This window comes from Sturnira hondurensis, unplaced genomic scaffold, assembly GCF_014824575.4.
Source record: "Sturnira hondurensis isolate 20B ecotype Veracruz unplaced genomic scaffold, ASM1482457v3 Scaffold0008640, whole genome shotgun sequence".
Taxonomy (NCBI): Eukaryota; Metazoa; Chordata; class Mammalia; order Chiroptera; family Phyllostomidae; genus Sturnira; species Sturnira hondurensis.
In genome coordinates this window covers 13,011,156-13,033,857 of record NW_028081271.1, presented here as the reverse complement: position 1 = coordinate 13,033,857, position 22,702 = coordinate 13,011,156, and the positions used below count along the sequence as shown (strand labels likewise).

The 22,702-nt window shown below is 41.2% G+C and overlaps 1 protein-coding gene across 1 annotated transcript in view; it reads right to left on the bottom strand.

Annotated features, from left to right (window-relative positions):
• The window catches only part of TNKS (tankyrase), a 173,224-nt gene extending 165,712 nt beyond the window's left edge, over positions 1-7,512 (bottom strand). Inside the window, exon 1 of the mRNA XM_037055295.1 lies at positions 6,793-7,512. Within this exon, the coding sequence (XP_036911190.1) occupies positions 6,793-7,462 (670 nt within the window). The 5' untranslated portion in view covers positions 7,463-7,512. The remainder of the gene's footprint in view (positions 1-6,792) is intronic.
• Between the last annotated feature and the right edge of the window lie 15,190 nt (positions 7,513-22,702).

Here is a 22,702-nt window from a genome sequence, read left to right as displayed (position 1 = left end):
ATGGAAGATAAAAAGACAAATTTTTTGAAAAGCAAAAATAACTGAAGATACATATTTTTTCAAGGTTTCAAGAGTAAGTGCCAGTTATCAGTGGCTGGGGGCAGGGGAGGCAAGAATGAGCAGTAATTATTTAAATGGGGACAGACTTTCTATTTGGGATGGTGAAAAGTTGTGAAAAAGGACAACAATGATGGCTGTACGGCACTGTGGATGCACTTAATGGCACTGAAGTAATGGCTAAATGGTAAATTTTATGTTATGTATCTGTTATCACAAAGAAAAAGCAAGGGACAAATTTAGAAGATGGGAAAGCTTTCAAGATACATAAAACCAAGGAAAAATGATGAATACTAAGAACTCTAATTCAAGAAAACTTCTATAAATAAAAGATCCAAAACTACCCTTGTATGTAAAGAAAATAGCACATCATATTATCTGAGAAAATAAACCTAAACTAAACTAAACTATCAGAATACTTGGACTTAAGTGCAAGAGGAAAAAAAATCCTTTGGACAACCAGGAAAAGACCAAGAGAAAGAAAATCAGACAACCATTATACTTTCAATATTTACACTTTTTACTAAAATGGAATAACTTTTTAAATACTCAGGAAAGAATATGAAAACCGAAGGTTTTACATTCAGCCAAACTGACTTCCAAAAATAAGGCAACTGAGTGACACTGAAAATTTTTCAGGAAATACTGTTTCCAGGACATAATCCTGAGTAAATGCTAAAGATCAAGTGGCAGACTATCAAAATTACAGAGACATCAATACAAGGATTAGTGGTATTAGCAACAGAAATAGTTAATGATTTCAGGTTTCCATTGCTGTATAACAAACCATTCCAAATTTTAGTGGCTTAAAGTAAAAGCACTTTTATTGCTGGTGGTACTGTGCATTAACTGAATTCAGGCATCTGGTGCTTGCTGAGACTGAGTATCCAGGGTGGTTCAATCACTCAGCAGGCAGTGGGCACTGGCTGAGGGCATCACTGTGGACTGTTGACCAGCCTTACCTCTCACCCCACAATCTTTCTCAAAGCCTGGTGGCTGGATTCCAAAAGAGAGAGTTCCCAATGCACAACAGTGAGTGTTTCGGCTCTCTCAAGGTTCAGCATAACTTTTGCCATATTCCTATCACCCTAGCAAATCACAAGACCAACTCAAATACAAGGGAGAGAAATAAGTGGTATAGTACGCACACACAGAAGGAGTATGTGGTAGCCATGTTTGGGGACTATCTACCACACATATACTTACAGAACTAAAACCCAATGAGATTTGTAGGAGAAAGCATATAATAGCTACATCCTGTAACTGAGCAAGAATAATGGAGCAAAAAGGAGTATAACATGTGTAAAACATTTTTAACCATTTTCAGTAATCATTTTAATGTCTATATTACTATTTTGAGATTTCTGCATAAAGCAAATTAGTAATTATGTAATATTCTGATTCTAAAATCCTCTAGGCCCTTGAGAACCAGAAATCTAGTTATGAAAGAAATGGTGTACAGATATAATATTGAAAAGATTAAGTAAAAACCCTTAATTGGAATTTTAGGTTATCAAGGTAAGTTAAAGGGTTATATGAAAAGAGACAGATTACCAGAAAAACTAGAAAAGCAACATCTAAATATATATTGTCTATAACATACTTTAAATATGAAGACACAGGTTGAAAGTAAATGAATATAAGGAATAAGAAATATATATATATATATATATACACACACAAAAATATAAGATATAAGACATAAAGAAAGTATGTGATCTGACCAACAGAATCAAGCGCTTTGATTTATTTACACTACAACCAACAACTGCAGAATACTTACTCTTTTCAAGAGCACTTCCCAAGCAACTTCCGGTCAAGATGGCTGAAGACGGCAGTGCAGGCAACCGCAGTACTCGCCTCCTCCCACAACCACATCAAAATTATTTTACAACTAAACTCAGAACAACCATCATGCAGAACCACCTAAAATCTGGCTGAATGAAAGTCCTACAACTAGGGAATTAAAGAAGCCACACTGAGACTGGTAGGAGGGGCAGAGACACAGACCAGGCTGGTCCCCACACCTATGTGCGGTAGGTAAAATTGGGAGGGATATCTTGGTGGCAGCTCCCCAAGGAGCAAGAGGTCCCAACCCAGCATCAGGTCCCCCAGCCCGCAGGTCCAGTGTCCGGAAGAGAAGTCCCCATATAACTTCTGGCTGTGAAAATGAGTGGGGATAGGCCTTCTTTTCCTTTCTTTCTTTTCTCTTTTTTTGTAATTTTAGTGTAGGGGTCTTTCATGACATTTGTTATTCCTAATTTTTTAAAAATGTGTATTGATGTATTGTAATAGATTTTGAAAATTTTTATTTTTCAAATGTTTGCTGTATGATTAACTTCAATAGTAACCCCATAGAACTAATTCGCTCTTTTGTAGATTCTTTAGGATTTTCATTAAAGAATCATGTGATCCACAAACAGAGACACTTGTGCCTTGTATTTCTTTTTCTTGACAGGGTTGAACAAAAGTGATTTGGAGTACACAGCATTCATTTTCTAGCCGTTAAGGGGAAAATGTTCAATATTGACCATTAAATATGTCAGCTTCAAGTTTTTCATGGCTGTCCTTATCAGAATGTGGGCATTCTCTTTAGTATGTTTGCTCAGTGGTACCTTAGGGAAACTGTGGGTTTTACAAAAACACTAAGTAACAAAAATCCAAGCTAAAGCCAACAATTTTAAGCCTGGGAAGATATTTATGAAACTAGTTCCTTTTCTTCTATTACCAAACTAGACTCATCTTATATCCTGAGGCAGGACATTGGCTTAAAAGTAGAAGCAAGACAACGAAAAGGACAAAAAGATCCCCTCCCACCCAAGGACTGGGAGCTCTGACGCCTTTTCCTACACACTGATGTGCCATGGTTTAGAGGACACTGCGGGGGGTTTTTTTGCGGTTTTTTTTTTTTTTTTTTAGTAGAAACTACACTTGTACAGTGATAAGGAAAAAGGCAAGCAGGGTCAGGCTGAAAAATCAGGAGAGCCAGGGGTAAGTCAGGCACCATCTATGCGGTTAAAGGTGTGTTGCTGTAGATGCCACCCAAATGAAAAGAAAGCATAAAACTGCCCCATATGCTTTGCTGGCTTTGATACTGAAACATCTCACATTATACATCCTAATCCAAGTCATCTGTTCATGAACTACCAGGAAGCCTATTTCAAAATATATTAAATTTAAGATAAATGCTATGAAATCCCAGAATTTAACACTAAGTTAAAAGCTTTTTTGAATAAGACGTCACCTAAACTTTTCTTTAAACAGAGACCTCATCAGAGTCCTTTAACAAAAGTATGTCACTACTAGGCACTAAACTAAGAAGATATCATCGCTCCAAATTGATACTATTTATAAAGTTTGGACTGTTGTCCTCTGAACAATAGAAAACCAGGGTCAAGGATCTTATCTGCAGAAGAGAAAGTCTTACATAAACTCTGGTCAACAATGTAAGACTGCCTCATGTTGATAGAGCCCTCTGTAAGAAGGCATTATAAATAGTATTTTGAGAACTTATCAACAATGGAAACCAAAGATTGTGTTTCTAAATGTGGATAGGATAATTCCATTAATAACACCGTCTCTAAGCCATATGTTAAACAAATAATTATCACATTCCAAAATGGAATAGAAAGGATTAACTGTGCTGCTGGAAAGAATTTTGGTTACTCTTATGGTAATATTTTTAAAAAATCAGAAGGCTTTAAATATGACTTCACATCATTTCTGAGATCTTTAAAATGGTTTAATTTCATTCTATAGAACTATAAACTCATTTTAAAATGAAAAAAAGGCATGAATTAACATTCTTTCCTCCAATTTTCTATGTCTAGCTACCTTGGACTCATCTTTTAAATCCCAGCTTCACAATCTCTATCTAGAGAGACTTCCTTATGCTATAAAACCAGGACAAGAGTCGCTTCTATCTACTGAACAGAGAGTATATAACATACTCTTCCTATCACTTCAGGTGACTTTAAGCTGCACACTTCGTGGGGCGGGGTTTGTTGCTGTTCTCGTTTACTTCCCCCTGTAGACTCCAAGCTCCATAAGGGTACGGACTATTTGCCATTTCAAAATAGTGTCGGTGCCTAACACGTAATCTATGATAAGTAATAAAACATTTGTGAAAAAACTGAAGTACAGGTTTTAAATTTTCTCATACGAGGAGACTACCAATTTCCATCTTTAAAACAGCTATTCCATGACAATTCAAAGACTGGCATTCAAACCAACTAACAGTCAACTGAGAATTATTTTTAAACAGCCTATACATGACAGAGAAGACTAGATTTAACAAAGTTTCAACGCTGTGGCCACAAACATGAAGTATGGTAAACTCACTACAGAGTGTTGTTTTTATACCACGGCGAGTTTTACTTTTTGTTCTGTCAGTTTTCCACAACTGAACTAATTTTTTTCCTGTAAAAACCAGTTCAAAGTTAGGTTCTCATAATTACAACAAAAATTACAAGACTCTAGCTTGTCTTCATTACTTATCTGGGTACACACAAAACTCCAAAATGATACAAAGTTAACTAATGTGGCAAACAAAATTAGTGATTTGGGAGACAAACTCTAAGTGTGGCTAATGCTACATAAATTAATTATCACACAAATAAATGATAATCTGTGATTACTTACAAAGTAGTATGCTGAGGAGTCACAAGATGTGTGAAACAATATGTTAAAATAGTCAAATTTAGAATAAAGTATGCAAAAATTAACAACCTTGGTTAATTTATAACATCGGTCATAGACCTTACATTTGGCCCAAAAAAAGATGCTATTTCAGCTCAAATAAGCAATATCCTTGAGGAAATGTCTAGTTAGATGCCAGGCCATTCATGACTCAACTCATTACATTCCGAACAGTAGTCTACTTGTCAAGAATGGTCCCAGTAATCTAACAAAGATTTCCCATGTTTCTCGAATTGTTGATCGGGGCCAAGTGATGAATCACAAACAGCATTTGTAAAAAATGAAATGTAATAGGATATATTAGAGTAAAGTACACATAGTAAAGAAAAGTAATGTTTCCTGAAACTTTTGGTTCAGTTTGTGTGACAATGTAAAATGTTTCTTTTTTTTTTTAATCTTTAGAGGGAAAGGGAAGGAGAGAAGGGGAGAAATATCAATGTATGGTTGCCTCTCATGAGTCCCCTGCTGAGAACTGGCCTGCAACCCAGGCATGTGCCCTAACTGGGAATTGAACCGCGATCCTATGGTTCGCAGGCCTGCACTCAACCCACTGAGCTACACCAGCCAGGTCTGTAAAATGTTTCTAAGTATTGGCTGCAATAAAAATGTGTGAATGTACTCTTAAAACACGTGTCCCAATTACTTCCCCCAAAACTGGGAAAGCAAAAACTCTTCACCACAAATACAAAAACTAAAAGCGACATTAACTCAGGAACAGGTTATAATCGTTTAATCTTGATTTCACAAGCTCTAAAATCAAACTGTTCGGAGTTCAAGCCAGTTATTCCACTTCTTGAATTTGGACCGATTTAAACAGTACATATACTTCATTGCTGTCATCTGTAAAATGACAATAATATCATTCAAGTTGTGGTAAATTTAAATCATACATATCTTACATACATATCTTAAATGTTTTACCATTACAAGAATAAACTGAAGGCCTGACACATATTAGACACACCTCAAGAAACTTAACAGAGGGCATCTTTGACTTATTATCTTTGATGTGTGTGTGGTGCTTTTTAATTTTGTATATTTTTGTCTTGTATAAACTGTATAATAAATATATAACATGTACATTTCTAACGTAATATTCCTGATGTATATAACATTACAACTTTTTAAATACGTCAATATTTAGGCAGCTATCAAGGCCATGGGAGTATGTCGGAGTATGTCGTTTCCTGTATTTTATAAAAATATAAAGTTTTCTTACTATAAGTTTTTAAGAGAAAATAGTCAATTAATGCCAAAAGAAAAAAGGACAAAGGACAAAAGATCAAGGGTTTAGAAATTAGCACTCTTTTTGGAGAATTTATGTGCCAAATGCTTCTCACTAATTACCCACACGACCTTTGCATGTAATTTTCGCCATGAGAAAACGGAGGAAACTGAGATGATCTAAACTATGTTAGACAACTAACAAAGAGCAGTGCCCAGAACTTCAAAGCCTATATTTCTTGTTATCACATAACACATTGAAATATTCTTCTTCAGTTGTTGTCTTCTCGGATCCACCCACACTGTAAACTTGAGGAAAGGGAAGTTTCATAAATTTAATTTTTGCTTTTCACTGGCTTACTAAGACTATGACAGGTCCTTAAACACTTGTTGAGTTACATTCAACTTCCTTTGTTCTAGTACTCAGGGGAAATGCTTTTGTTTTAAAAACGAAATAAACTAGCAAACACATGACAAAACTACTGTAACGCTGCCCAAATCTAACTTTATTCCTACACCCTCGGAACTGAAAATGTTTACGTATACACCCAGAGACTACCACTAAGGGGATTTGGGAGTTACAAATAACACTGTGCAAACACCAAAAGGAATGGATTCCCACGCTTCCCTACCACGCCCCCGTCACCCAGACACTATCAATGAAAGGAGCCTCTATCTAGTCTTCCGGTGAGGTGTTAAAGAACCATAACCACGCCCCCATTTTGTTCTATCATAATAACTTGTTTTCCTTCCTTACCCGGAGCCCAGTCCCCAACACCAAAACCCTTAAAAAGCAACTCAAAAGTCTCTGACCTGCAGCGAAGTGCAGGGGGGAAGATTTCCGGCCGGCCATGTCCTTAGCATTCACGTTTGCTGCGTCCACCAGCCTCTTTACCCGGGACACGTCCCCATTGCGGCAGGCCTCCAACAGTTCTCGTAGGGCCCCGCTCACTGCTGGGACCCCCGGCCCAGGTCCCGCTGCCCCAGGCCCCACTGTTGCTGTGGTGCTAACTCCGGCTGCCTCGGGGCTCTCCGCCAAGCTCGATCCAGGGGAGGACGGAGAAGAAGATGAGGAAGAAGTCGGGGAAGAAGAGGACGACGGTGAATTGTTATTGCCACCACAGGCTGGGTTGGGAGGGACCCCGACAGCTGATGGAGAGACCGCTGGGACCACGGGAGCGGCGGCGACGGTACAGATTGTGCTGGTGGTATTGCAACAGCTGGTACTGTCAACCGGGTCCGGGGATCGGGGCCTGTCGGGCGGATCCCGACTGCCATCCCCCTCCGGCAGCGCTAGGCCGTGCCGCGGGGAGGTAAAGGGGGCCAGGCCACCCGCTGTGGGGGAGGCTGGGGTGGTCCCGGGGGCCAGGCCGGGGCTGAGTGGTGGGGGAGGTGGTGGCGGCGGCGCCGAAGCCCCTGGGGCGGGCTGGAGCTGTTGTTGATGATGGTGGTGATGATGCTGAGAGCGACGCGACGCCGCCATCTTCGGACTCCCCCAGCACTGTCACTGCGGCAACGGCCGCTCCGCCCGCCCTCACTTCCGACTGCTGGACCAATTAGCATCCAGCGCACAGGAAATGATGCTTCGAGAGGTGGGCGGGGTCAAAGAGAAGGAGGGAAGTATTGGGAGCTTTGAGAACGGCCGCGGAAAGGGGCGTGGTCTTGTGGCTAGGGGGCGGGTTTTGTGACCCCCTAGGCGGGCCAGCGGGGGAAATTTGAATGCTGGAACCAGTCACTACTTAAATGGGAAGCTTTTTTGTATTTCTCGCTCTCAGCTTGCTTACCTTGCCCTGCTCCGTTCTGTAGTCAAGTCTCCTTTAGTCTTCCTTACCTTGTCCCGGAGCCTGCTATTCTGGTGTAACTCAGTGCAAGAAGAAAATGTCGTTTTTCATCTAGCAAGTGTTCTCGTCTGGAAAATGGAATACTAGGCACTTCACAGAATTGTTAGCGGCATTCGGTGAGCTAACATATGCAAAGCGTTGTGTCCGTTAATAAAGCATAACTATAATTAGCCCATTGGTAATCTTTTTTTTTTCCATGCAGTCTTCGTTCCCTTCCCTTCCCCATTTAGCCCTTTGGTCTCTCTGTCCCCTCTCAGTTTTCTCACTCTGTGTGCTTTCGTAATACTCCCTTTGAAAATACTGGTTCCAACTGCTACAATTGGAATTCAAGTCCTGTCATTTACTAGTTATATAAATTTCAGCAATCTAGGGAACTATTCCGTGTCTATGGTTTCTCTTTGCAAAATCAAGTCAGTAGTTGAATAGATGTTAATTATTAAAATTAGATTTTTTTCTATTATCTTTGTATTTTTATTTTCATCTTAAGTTAGACTCAAATAATTGTTTGTTCCTTTCTTTTTCATTCTTTTTGGCTTAATCTGTCCTCTCCACTCCCGTCACCTCTCTTATCCACCCCCTCCCAAACAGATAAAAACTTCACTGCTATCCATCACTTATCTTCAGATGCCATTCTTCAGCAACTGCTTTTTCCACTGCCTAAACCTACGTTTTTGTCTGCTATCAAAAAGGTTTGCAGTGCATGGGGTAATCTCTACGAGGCCTCCATTTCATGCTCCCCATTCAATAGCAAACTAGGCATTGTGGAAAGTTAGACAAACAGCGTTATTCCAATAGAATGAACACATGGAGATTCTGTGTCTTAAGGAAAAACAAGGTCTGGATGGATCAAGTAGAAATCTACCACAAGAATATTAAACCAGGTGATAAATTGTCGTTTCACCTATCTTTAATATAATATGAGGAGGGACCTGAAAAAAACCCAGAATTTATTTATTAAAAATGGTGTATTTATTCTTACATGTTTAAACTTTAGTTACCTTCAAAGTACTCTCCATTTCATGCAATAATCTATTGAGATGTTTTTTCACTGCTCAAAACAATTTTTGAACTCATCAATTTTGATGCCTGTGCTGTTTTTGTTTCACCTATTCCACATCAGCAAAATGTTTCCCTTTGAGGACATTTTTCATCCAGGGAAACAAAAAGTCACTCAGGACCAGATTGGGTGAAAAGGAAGGGTGGGGCACAAGGGTCACTCTGTTTTTGGTGAAAGCTGCTAGATACTCATGGTGTGGGCAGGTGTGCTTGTAAATCACCCATCATGAAATGGGCAAATGCTATGAAAGAGTCTTCAAAAAAATTCACTGAAGCCAAATGCAGCCTCTCACAATAATGCCAGCTGGTACACTGATACAGACAGGTTCCTAGAACACTCACCTAGCTGGGGAAGCCTGTACTACAAAGGACCCATCCACAAGGAAATTCCAGATTTTTTGGGTCCACTTCATAAATGTAATGTTAATATTCCCATCTAAATAAATAGGTAAGTTTATTTAAGACTACCATCAAAATACAACAAGATAAGGAACATAATATTATGAGTGACATTTATTGTCATCTAATATGGGTTTACAGATTATAACTTGAACATTATCCATCTGTTTCATAAATTTGTGTCATTGTTCATAATTGACAAATGTGTGGCTGCTAGGAAAACTCCATCAGTGCAACTAAAATTTGTCTACAACATGCATTCTCCTTGTTTTGAGTCTTAAATCTGTGCACAACACTAAGGAGTGGGGGTAAATCAACATAAAACCTTAGATGTTTGTAACTCGCCTTGGGGAGGCATAGGAATACCTTGTCTGGTCCCGTTAGCCAATTACTCACAGAGCATAAGAAATAATAATGTTCACCCCGATTTACAATGCATCTATTTGTGTCTGTTTACTGGCGTAAAATAAGAAAATACCTACTGCATAGAGATAAAAGGGCTGGATTGCCTGAAACTACTAGCAAACCATCTAGAAATGGCAGTCCATCAATTAGAATTGCTTTTTTCCCCTCCAGAAGAAAGTAGTAAAAGTACTTAACATTAAGTATTCATAAGGTTTAGGTTTGCGTGGATTAACGGTGAGCTCTGAACACAAAGGGCAGATAAAGTTACCTAATCGTTTACAGCTAAACTCAGTTCCCTGAGGAATGCATGATACCCCAGTGGAGAAAGCAAAGCATGGAGTCAAACCTGAGCTGGAATCACATCTCTGAAGATTACTCTTCTTGCTAATCTTGGTAGATATGCTTCAACTCTGTCTTTCCAAGCTTCTGATTTTATTGTAGCGTGTCATGAGGATTAAAAGACCTAGGTGTTTTCTAGGTACTTCGCCAGCGTTAGTTTTGTTCTGTTACGTGGCATAGCGTTACTAGGAACTCCGAGCCACTATTGATAGCTGTCTCCTCACAACTTCCTCCATGAAAAAGATAGTGATGGGGAATAAATATCCACCGTTTTACATGTAACAGGAATCTTAAGGAAAGAAAGATCCAGTTTAATTGTTTTCTCACCTGAAAATTTAAGAGTATATGCAATCTCTTATAGCTCCAAGAATTGCAATAGTGTCTTATTTTCAAAAATGTTGTCAGAAAAATCGTGTCCAATGAAGGGGTTTTAAAAGGTGAGCACATAGCACTCTGGAGTGTGTCATGATGTTGGTTTTTCCCTAAGGGGATTATATGGACACTTTGTAAGTCACACAATCATAAACTTGCACAGTTTTCATGTTTCTCTTAGACTTAGCATGGTTATTTCATCCATATACTTCTCATTAATCTGCTCCAGATCCAAGTTCACTGGTAGAATCTTGGATCTATTAAGTCCACCAAGCCATGATGTACAATGATCCCAAAAGCTGCCTGCATGTTGAAGAGTACCACATACCATGGGGGAGCTCTTATCCCCGGTAAAGGTTGGAGCACAGACCAATGTGAGCAGAGACCACCAGATCTGCTGGCTGGGAATAAGTGGCAGCCAAACAGTGAGAGGCACTAGTCAATACCTGAACCCATGGCGCTGTGCCTTCCACCTGCTGTCCCCTCTTGCTTGCTTGTGGTGGCTTGTTGAAGGAAATAAAAGACTAAAAGCTGTTTAAGTGGTGTTTGTGCAGTGTTTCTTAGCATTGCCTACTCCATCTTATCTTTATTTTGATGTTGTTGCTCAGAATTAAACATTGAGTAATCCTGGAGAAATCACTTAACCTCCCTGTAAACCCATCTGCAAGGTGGAGATATTAAGAGTCATTATGACACATGAATTAGTTAATATGCCAAGTGCTTATAACAGCTACTGGTGCATGATAAATGCTCTGTAAATGTCAGCTGCCATTATTACCTGGGAGACATACTCACTAAGAGAACTGTAATGGGGTTAACATTGTCCAGCCTCGGGGGTATATCAGTTTCCTACCCTCAGGTGATAATTTAGTCCACAGAGATCTCAAAAGCCCTTCTCTTCCATAGGACATTATATCAGCCCATCACATTGATGATAGCATGCTGACTGGACCTAGTGCACAAGAATTAAAAACTACTATAGACTTATTGATGTCACATTTGCATGTCAAAGGGTAGAAAATAAATCTGACAAAGATTCAGGGGCCTTCCACTTCAGTGAAATGTCTAGATATCCCATTATAGGGAACCTACCCATGTGGTTTGGGAAATGTAGCCCAGCCCCTACGTGGAAAGGTCATTGGGGACTGAGGTTGGCCTGTATTGTACCTAGGCTGCTTTGTGGCTTGCTTTTGCTAAAACTCCCTCATCCTGAATTGAGGCAGAAAATGTTTACTGCATATCTCTAAAGTTACTTCCTGAAATCTGTGCTAAACCTCCCAAGTATGGAGTATAACCAGTTCAACCACTTTTCCTCTGGATCTGAAACATCCTTCTCTTTGAAGTAATTAGCAACATTCTTTGCTTTGTTATCTGTAAAAGGTAATCACCTACTGCAAACCTGTGCATAATAAATGGGGACCATCCTCAATGTAATATACCCAGAAAAGCAATAAAAGCCTGTCCAGGGAGGGTTCAGGGCCCTCTCTCACAGTGAATGGTACCAGTTCAATTTCCAGCCCTTGGTTCTTGGAGCTGTGAATCCTGACCACAGGAGAAACACCACCATACATTAGACACAAATTAGAGTGTACACATCCTCTCTCTCACTCAGAGAGCGGCCATGCTGTCTTTGTTTCTCCACTGGACTTCTGTGGTTCATGTGAATTTGTTAGCCACAACACGTGGACCTTGTGGGCTGGGGTCCAAATCATCCCATGCTTTGGGTCATGTCAAGATCTCTCTTCTCAAGTGAAGGATAAGTGTTACGTCCTGACCCTTCTACAGTCAAAAAGAGGCACAATGCCCAGTGGGTTTCCTTGGGTTTTGGAGGAGACTACTCTAAGAGTGTGTGACTTTGGCCTGCATTTGACTGGGTCCAGAAGGAGAAAGGCCCTGCATCAAGTCCAGGATGCTGTGCGAAGAGCTGGAAGTGTCACAACAGAAAGGGATGCTCTTTGGAGCCTTTGGCAAGCCCCTCTGTGTGAACTGCAGCACAGACCCTAATGGTTTTGGAGCGAAGTCCTATCACCCTCTGTGGATAATTACTCTCCTCTTCAGACATTTACATGTTATTGGGTCTTGGTAGAGACTGAACGCTTATGCATGACTCAGCAAGTTGCCATGTAACATGTGATGCCCATCCTGAGTTGGGTGTTACCTGACCCACAAAGCCATATAGTCGGGTGTGCACAACGTGCTCCCTGATCAAATGGAAGTAGCATGTATGAGATGGGGCTTGAGCAGGCCCTGGAAGCACAAGTAATTTACATGAGGAACATAGATTTGTGGTAGGATCTAAGTGTCCACGGCTCTCATTCCTACACATTCCTCTCTCCCAGCCCAGTTAGGGCCTACAGTCACTTGGCTGACAGAGATTTGTGCCTAATATACGAATGGTTCTGCATGATACACAGGCACCACCTGAAAGAGTACAGCTACAGCACTACAGCCTCTTTCTGGGACATCCCTGAAGNTAATTACTCTCCTCTTCAGACATTTACATGCTATTGGGTCTTGGTAGAGACTGAACGCTTACGCATAGCTCAGCAAGTTGCCACGTAACATGTGCTGCCCATCCTGAGTTGGGTGTTACCTGACCCACAAAGCCATATAGTCAGGTGTGCACAATGTGCTCCCTGATCAAATGGAAGTAGCATGTATGAGATGGGGCTTGAGCAGGCCCTGGAAGCACAAGTAAGTTACATGAGGAACATAGATTTGTGGTAGGATCTAAGTGTCCACGGCTCTCATTCCTACACATTCCTCTCTCCCAGCCCAGTTAGGGCCTACAGTCACTTGGCTGACAGAGATTTGTGCCTAATATACGAATGGTTCTGCATGATACACAGGCACCACCTGAAAGAGTACAGCTACAGCACTACAGCCTCTTTCTGGGACATCCCTGAAGGACAGTGGTAAAAGGAAATCCTCCCATTAAGCAGAAGTTCGAACTATGCACTAACTTGTTCATTTTGTTTGGAAGAAAAAATAGCTACCTGTGCAATTATATACCAGTTCAAAGGCTGTGGCCAGTCTTGGCTTGATAATTAGGGACCTGAAAGGAATCACTCAAATCTTAGTGACAAAGCATGCTTGAGAAGGAATATATCAATCAATCTCTCTAAATGGGTGGAAAAATGTAAATATGCTTGTGTCCCATGTGAATACTCACAAAACAGTGTCCTCGGTAGAGGCAGATTTTAATAATCAGATGGGTAGGATGATCCATTCTGTGGATACCGGTCAGCCTTTTCTCCATCCACTCTTTGTCCACATCCAGCGAACTAAGTGGCCATGGTGGCAGGGATGGAGACATGCCTGGGCTCAGCAACATGAACTTCCACACACCAATGCTGATCTGGCTATCATCACTGCCAAGTGACCAGCCTGTCAATATCTGACACCAAATGAAGTCCCCAATATGGTACCATTCTCTGGGGTGGTCGGCCAGCTACGTGGTGGGATGTTGATTATATTATACCACTTCCATCTTGGGATGAGCAGTGGTTTGTTCTTATTGGAATAGACACTTGCTCTAGACATGGATTTGCCTTTCTTGCATGTAGTGCCTCTGCCAAAACTACCATCTGTGGGCTTACAGAATGCCTTATCCACTATCATGGTATAAGCATTGTAGTAAGCAATGCTTCTGGTCAAGAAACTGATTTTACAACAAGTGATGTGTGGCAATGAGCCCATTTTTATGGAATTCACTTCTCTTCTCTGTTCTCCATTATCCTAAAACAAATGGCTTAATAGAACATGCAAATGGCCTTTGGAGGACACTCAGGTATAGCACAAGCTAGGTATCAGTACTTGGCAAGGCTTGAGCTTGTTCTCTGAGAGGATGTGTACACTCTAATTTGTGTCAAATGTATGGTGGTGTTTCTCCTGTGGTCAGGATTCACAGCTCCAAGAACCAAGGGCTGGAAATTGAACTGGTACCATTCACTGTTACCACTGATGACTCACTAGCAACATTTTTGCCTTTTATCCCTAAGGTCCTATGCTTTGCTGGTCTAGAAATCTTAGTTTCAAAGCAAGGAAGCCCACCAGAAGACACATTAATGATTTCATTGAACTGACAGTGAGGACTGCCACTGGCCACTTTGGGTTCCTCACGCCTCTGAATTAGCAGGCAAAGAAAGGAGCTGCTATACCAGCTGGGGTGATTGATTCTAATTACCAAGGGGAACTGAGCTGCCACCACAGAATGGAGTTAAGAAAGAGTATGTCTGTAGTGCGTGAGATCCATTAGGGAATCTCTTAGAACTACCATGCCTTGTGGTTGAAGTCAATGGGAAACTATAACAGCAAGACTACTAATGGCCCAGACCCTCCAGAAATGAACGTTTGGGTCGCCCTGCCAGGCAAAGGACCATGAGCAGCTGAGGTGCTTGCTGTGGGTAATAAAAGTATGGAGTGGGTGATAGAAGAAGATAAATACCAACTACAATCAGCTGGCCAATTGTAGAACTTAAGACAAATATTATATGTATTTCTTCCTTGTTTTTTAATGAATCTACATGTTTTTGTCCTCTCCACCCCCTTATTACATGACATAAGACTTATTAATTCAAAATACGTACCTTTTTATCATAGTATCTACGTTACACCTTAAGTTATCAAGGGGAAGCGTGAACTGAATCATCCAAGGACGTGGCATCCTCTTCTAAGAAAGGGTTAGCACATTTTCAGTTGCACACAGTATAGGCTGAAATGGGACTTTCCTCACTGTGTTTGGAGATTAAGTATAGTTTAAACTTCTGCACTACAAAGAAAGAGATATTCTTTCTCCAATGAAAGAATTCAATCTCTTTCTTTAACTTGTTTTGCCAAAATATGTGCTAAGTAAAGTATACATGATCTAAATTGCAGTGAGACTTCTCTCCCTCTCTGATAAAAGATTCTGTCCTTTCAAAAATTCACAGGGGCCTTAAACGTAACATTTAAACCCTTTTCTTTCATCCCTTGTTTGAATATTCTGCAGCGACCTCTGTAGATTCTTTTACTCTCAGGGTTCAAGATATCAAGATGATTTGATCTTCTTATCTGGGTTCTGAGGTCGGTAATATGTTTAGGCTAGAGTTACAATAATGCAGCCAGAGTCTTTTCTCTGTTATCCGGTGTAAATGGGGCTGATGTTCAGCTGAAAAGCAGTCAGAGGGTTGCATCAATTGTTGTTGACTGACATCTATTTGACTGATTGGTGGCTGGGCCATACAGGTTATTAAATATCACACTTGCATATGGGCCCTCACATGTAGAGGGTTGCAAATAGATATCACTGTACCACATTGAAACCTTCATGGAGTCACACTTTTAATACTTGTAGTTCTGTTGTTTTGTACAACAATGAGAACATCACAGACATCCAATTAATACTAATCAGGCAGTTAGATGCAGTGTGTGTTCATGAAGTACCATCACTTGATTACCAGATTTTATTATAAATGATAAGTGGTATTAATGGCATTATAAGCACCAGAGGAGCTGCCCCCAGAGTGTCCGGGTCTCCTGTGCTTCTAAGAGGCAGACAGAATGCAGCGTGGTTGCTTGCACTCTGTAAGCAGAGTGCCTAGGATCCTACCACGAACTCTCTTGGGACAGTTCCGTGTCAACCCAAGGTCACCCAAGGGAGACGTTCTCATGAACACCAATGACCCGTGTCTTTATAGAGTGTCACCTCCGCACCTCAGTTGGACAGAATATTTGAACATCAGCTGGCAGCTGCAGCTAAGTCATCTGAATCTATAGCTCAAGGGTACTCAACACCTCCCAAAGGGACGTGTTCCTTTGTCCCGGAATACTGTGTTGCTGTAGCTTCCAGTTTTCGTGTTCCCTTTCCAGTTTTTAAGAAAAAGGGCAGTCAAAGAAAATGGGTAAAATGTGACTAACGTAGATAATTATCTTTAAAATTCTCATCGGTAAGTTCTTTTCATCGTTTTTCTTTTGGCCCTTTGAGAAACAAATCTGTGTGGAGACTTGAACCCATTGAAAATCTTTAGACTTCAGCCAATGCTTTCTAAAGAGCCAGGGCATCATTATGGCTTTTCTCAAGCAGGAAAAGAGGTGCTCAACTTTAATTATACCAAGGTTGTATTGATTTGGCTGACTTACTATTTTAAGCCTGATTAACATTGGGGAACTTATAATTATCACTGTTAGGGCTTGGAGAGGTGAAGGAGACCCAGAGGTCAGCTGTGGAGAGAGTGGCCATCATTAGAGGAAGGGGGCACTCCAAAGTGACAGTGACATGTAGTGACAGTTTATTCAATAAGTGGTGTTGGGGAAATGGGGCAGATACATGCAGAGAAATGAAACCAGACCACCTTCTTATGCCACACTCAAGAATAAGTTCAAAATTGATTAAAGACAAATGTTAGACATGAAACTATCAAAATCCTAGAAGAAAACATAGGCAGTAAACTCTCAGACGTTGCTCACAGCAATATTTTTCTAATATATCTCCCCATGCAAGGGAAACAAAAGAAAACGTAAACAAATGGGACTATATCAAACTAAAAAGTTTGGGCACAGCAAAGAAAAATATCAACAAATTAAAAGACAGCCCACGGAATGGGAGAACATACTTACCAATACATCTGACAAGTGGTTAATATCCAAAATTTATAAAGAACTTACAAAACTCAACACCAAAAAAAAAAAAACAGTTAGAAATGGGCAAAACACCTCCATGGAACCCCTTTAGAGGCTACCAACTTGGTGTGTCTGACTCAAGTGTGTGTTCTTCCTGTTTTATTTACAGGTTTACTTTCTTCAGAATGCCTGGCTTCAAACGAGCATTGCTGGGGATATTCAGATATTACTGAATCAGTTGCCGAGACTCTTTTGCTGCTATGATTTATTACAAGGGCCGCAGAAAACAAGCATGTGGAAAAGTATAGTAGAAAAAATACTTGCTGGAAACCACGTCTCACTGTTATTCCCTTTGTAACACAAGGGTCTTAGCCTTACCCCATTGTGACCGTGGAATATGGTCATATATTTGCACCCCAAATTATACCCTTTTAGCTTGCCAAGCGATTAAGAAGTCCAGACTTCCCTTAGGCTTCTCCTTGCCAATACTCTCTCGACCTCCTCGAGCTGTTTTTGCCTGCTAATCAGTTTTTCCTGCCGGCTGCTGGAAGAGTGAGAACTTGTCAGTGTGGCTAAGATCAGATTCCACTGTCCGTGGATGTTGAGAAGGCCCGGTCTGGTTGTCTCCAGCCGCTGGCCTTGCCGGCATCACTAAGCCTGCTGCAGCCAGGCCCTGGTAGTCCTACAGAGATGGTCCCTGATTAGGGATCACCACCTGCCGATGGGCTGCCTGAGTCTAGCTATTCCATTTGGAAAATAGGGAAGATATACAAGCATGGTTGTGGCAACTGTGTCAGCTATCTTCCGTCTTGACATACGTCCATACTAATATTCTCAAGAGTTGTCATTAGCACAGAGAGGCAAATGCCATAAAGGTCTTCATTTCACAGTTTTGGTGGCTTTGTTTCAATCATAGCACAGCTTTTCTAAATAGAAAATTATAGTATTCACTAGAAGACACGGAATGTTAGAGCTAGGAGTACTTTTGGACTTAATGTTGTCCAAACTCCTAATTTTATAGCTAAGAACAAAGAGTTACCTGTTGTGTCCTATAGCAGGGGTGCATGTCCTGAGCCCAGACATTAGGGTACCAGTCCAAAACCAGCTCCCAACATTGCCAACCGACACTTCTCAGACAAAATTAAAAGTGCTTCATGCTGTGAGTTATCCCATTGTTAAACCAGCCTCGTTTTCCAAGTTCAGGTTTTGAGGGATGGAGTAATGTCAGAAAGGACAGGAGTGGCATTCTGGTTCTTCTTTTGAAGTTGATGGTGGCGCCTTAATTCCACTGTCTCGAGGGGGATGGCAATTTCTTCAGAGCCTTGGCACTGCTTTTAGCAACAATGCTACTGTGTTCATATGAGGGTTTGTAATTGACAAGCATGTGCACACACATCCTTCCTCTTGATAATTACATCCCTGGGAGGTTGATCACATAAAACTACCCCTAATTTCCAGGAAAGAGCTTGAGGCTGGGATAGAGGAGCTGCTTTGTTCAAGTTCCTTCAGATCATAAATGAGAGAGACGGCCCCAAATCTGAATGGTTCGTTTCTGAGTGTGGTATTCTTTCCGTAAAAGGAGGCCTTGCTCGTGTCATGTTTGCCCATCAACTGCCACTTTGATCTCAGATCAGCTACTTCAGTTTCTCTGCACTGTACCACGTGGGATATTTCCCAGGCTGCCTTGTTCCTGCACCCCCTATGGGGCTCAGTCAATGGGAGACACTTCTAGGAAGGAAGAAGGAAGGAAGAAGCCAGGATAATTCCCCACCTCTCTCAGAGTCCTGTGGCATCTCTGGGTGGTGGCCTCTCTTGTCCATCTTCTGCCAAATAGCTTCTTCATTGGAGCCAGATCCCCCTGGGCACTCCCCCCAGAAGGTGCAGGCTTCTGGGCTTTGGCACCATCACCTCCTCCTATTGACCCCTCAGCCCCACGAGAGGGTGCTCACGGTGAACTATGCATACAGGTGACTCACACCTTTGTTGGATAAGCCTTGGCCATGGAAGGGATTTTATCATATTTTGATCCTTGGTTTTAAAGAAACCACTTTGATAGCGCTATTGTCCACATTGGTATTTCTCGGTTATTTGAAATTACACACAATTTAACAAGATGAAGTTCGCCTCACCACCACGGCCACCCTGTCCCCTTATACACACAGCGTTGGCTTGGTATTTTCACGAGCACAACTAGCTATAAGCAGTATGCAGGCTGTGGTTCTTGGTAGATTTTATCTTGCCTCCACTATTCTAGCCTTGACACCAACTTCAGATCCCTCTGAATCAGTGGTTCTCAAACTCCAGAATGAACCAGAATTGTTAAGCACAGAGGAAGAGCACCATCCCAAGTTTCTGATTCAGTAGCTCTGGGATGGCCCAAGAATTTGCATTTTTTAACTTAATTTTTTTTAGCACATGAAATTAGTTGCTGGGAGGACAAGAAAGAGAGAGAGAGGCTGAAAACCATCAGGCAGCTGAGAAAACCGGAGACACAGATACAGCTTGGGAACTTGGAGGAAGCTATACCCACCCAGTAACATCTGCCCCATCTGCCCAGTAACACACATGTAACAGAATGTACCATTTTACCCATGCAATTAATTAAGTGGCATTAAGTGTATTCATGAATACACTTAATAGTATTCATAGTATGAATACTATGTATTCGTAGTGTTATATAACCATCACCACTATTAATTTTTAAATGTTTTCATCATCCCAAACAGAAACTCTGTACTCACGAAATAATAACTTCCCACCACGGACCTTCTCCCAGCCCCTGGTAACCTTTGTTATACTTCCTGCCCCTATAAAGCTACCTGTTCTAGGTACCATATGTAAGTAGAATCACAGAGTATTTACCCTTTCGTGTCTGGCTTACTTCACTTAGCATACTATGTTCAAAGTTCATCCATGCCGTATCATGCATCCGAATTTCATTCTGTATTACGGCTGAATAATTTTCCATTAGAAAATACCATATTTTATTTATCCTTTCATCCCTTGATGGACATTAGGGTCATTTCTACCTTGTGGCTGTTGTGAGCGTGGGGATAACAAGTATCTGTTTGAGTCCCTGCTTTCAGTTCTTTTGCATCTACACCTCCAGGTGGGATTGCGGGACCACATGGTCATTCTGTTTAGGTTTTTGAGGCACTGCCACATCATCTTCCACAGTGGCTACCCCACTTACCTTCCCACCAGCAAGGCACAACAGCTCCAGTTTCTCACCAATACTTGCTGTTTTTCTTTCTGTTTTTTTAAATGTTCATTCTAATGGGTGTGAAGTGCCATCTCACTGTGGCTTTGATTTGCATTTACCTAATGACCCACCGAGTGTTCCATGGGTCCCAAGTCTTCTGAGGGTTGAGCTCGAGGTTAGAGATGCCTGCGGCCCTCGCCCAGGTGCTCCTCACTGGTAGGGAGCGCCACAGACATTTCTTCTGGGGGGGCCCCTATTTAAAACCATGAGGGGACTTGAAAGAACAGTATTTATTACTCACAGGTCTTGGAGGTACACAGTGAAGTCATGGGCAGAGAGAAAGGAAGAGTGAGAGAGAGCTCAGCGATGGGGCTCTGCTTTTATAAGGGTCTGAGAGTGAGGTGTCTAGGTTTTTGTGAGTTCACCCTTTACTATAAGAGAGGTAACCTGGGCACCGGAAGGGAAAAGGGAGAGCACTCAAGTGCTCAGTTATCTAGGCTGCCCAGGGCTTTCTTAAAACAGGCCTTCACAGATGGAATGCCCTGGTTCCTTATCCAGTTTGTTTGCTAGTAGCTGGCAATCTGTTTTTGTGTGTGTGTGTGTGATGGATGCCTTTGACATGGAGGCCTCAGCAACCAAAAGCTTAATAATATCAGGCCCTTACACTACAGCTAATGATGTTGAATATCTTTCCATGTGCCTACTGGTGACATATTGTGCATATATATATTTGAAAAGTGACTACAGAAGTCTTTTGCCCATTTTTTGAATCAAGTTGTTTGTTTTTTGTTGTTGATGTCAAATAAGGTGCATTCTTAACAAGTTCCCAGGTGATGACGACCTGAGAATCACTGCCTTAGACTGTGCACATCAAGTGATCGAACACGAGCCTTGTCTGCGGTACGAAGATGGGTAATACGTGCTTGGTGTGTGCATTCAATCATTTCTTAGGTATCAGGCTTATGATAAGTCATCTTCTGTGGAAGTGGAATTGCTGGGTTGTATGGGCATTCCATTCAACTTTTTGAAGAACTTGATGTAGCACCTTGTTCTGGGGATATGTTACCTTCTTCTCCACGCAGCATCAGTGAAAGCCAAGGCAGCCCTCAAATAAAAACTCCCAGGACTAGGTCACCCAACACCTTCAAACCCACCATAGGGTGTATCTGGATGTTATAGCTTGTAAAAGCAGGACCTGAAAGGGTGTTAAGTCTCACCAAAGATTTAGGAAATGCTTGTTTATATATATATCATCACAGAGCCTCAAAACTGCTGACCAGTAGAAGTCATTTTGTACATTTAATATATTTTTAAAAGAATAATTATCTTAAAGAACTCTTGCTTAATAGACTGAGAAGAATTATACTGACTACATGAATATGTAATTAACATAATTTATTTGTCAAGTACTGAACATACATAAATTTCCTATACTTTCATTGAATTTGAGAAGCTAATTAGTATGACTATTAAGCAAAACCTAGAGATCATTATACATGAAATATTTCCTTATAACTCTAATAAGCTGATTTCAAAATCTATTAGGTTTGAGATTTTGTTTAATAGTTCCCAAATATTTTCCCCTTCAGTTAATGGATCTCTGTACCTACCCTTCTCACTAAAAACATTCTAGATCTATTTAAAAGGTTTACATCAGTTCTTGCTGGACACGCATAATTAAGTTTGTGTCCTGTGAAAATCTGTGGAAATGTTCTTTGGAATTCATGGAAAAGTAGAATGTGTCTATTGTTGCCTAGTATTTATGTAGCACTTCAAATATATATATTTCAAAATACTATATAATTACTAGTTCTTCTTGAGCTCTTTTAATGTTATTAATTATAATGTTCTTTTGATACAATATGTGATTCACTTGTATTATGCCTTTTGATATTTCAAGGCAAAAGGGAAATAAAACGGACTCTTACAAAACTCTGCATTGGGGGGTCCCCAAGTTCACCCCAAGTTTGATGATTCGCTAGGAAGACTCACAGTCATGATTTATTACAGCAAGAGGATGCAAAGCACAGTTGGCAAAGGGAAGAGGCAAGTGGGATGCAGTCTGTGGGAAAGCAGATGCAAGCTTCCAAAGGTCCCCGCTCGGTGGCATTGCCCGGGATGTGCTGAATTCCCCCCAGCGACAAGTTGTGACAACACTTGTTACATGCTGTCTGTCAGGGAAGCTCATGAGAAACGGAGTGCCCAAGGTTCTACTGGGAGCTGATCACAGCAGCTCCTCCTGGCACGAACCCTGCACCCAGACTGCCGGAAGGAAAGCAGGTGTTCAATGCTGTGCTGGTTAATTCTACAAGTCAACGTGACTGGGCCACGGCACCCAGATATTTGGTCAAACATTGTTCTGGATGTTTCTGTGAGTGTGTTTTTTGGATGGGATTTACAGTTAAATTAATAGACTGAGCAAAGCAGAATGCCCTCCATAATATGGGTGGGACTTGTCCAGTGAGATGAGGGCTGGAATAAAAGAAATCCTGCCAGCAGATGACTTTTG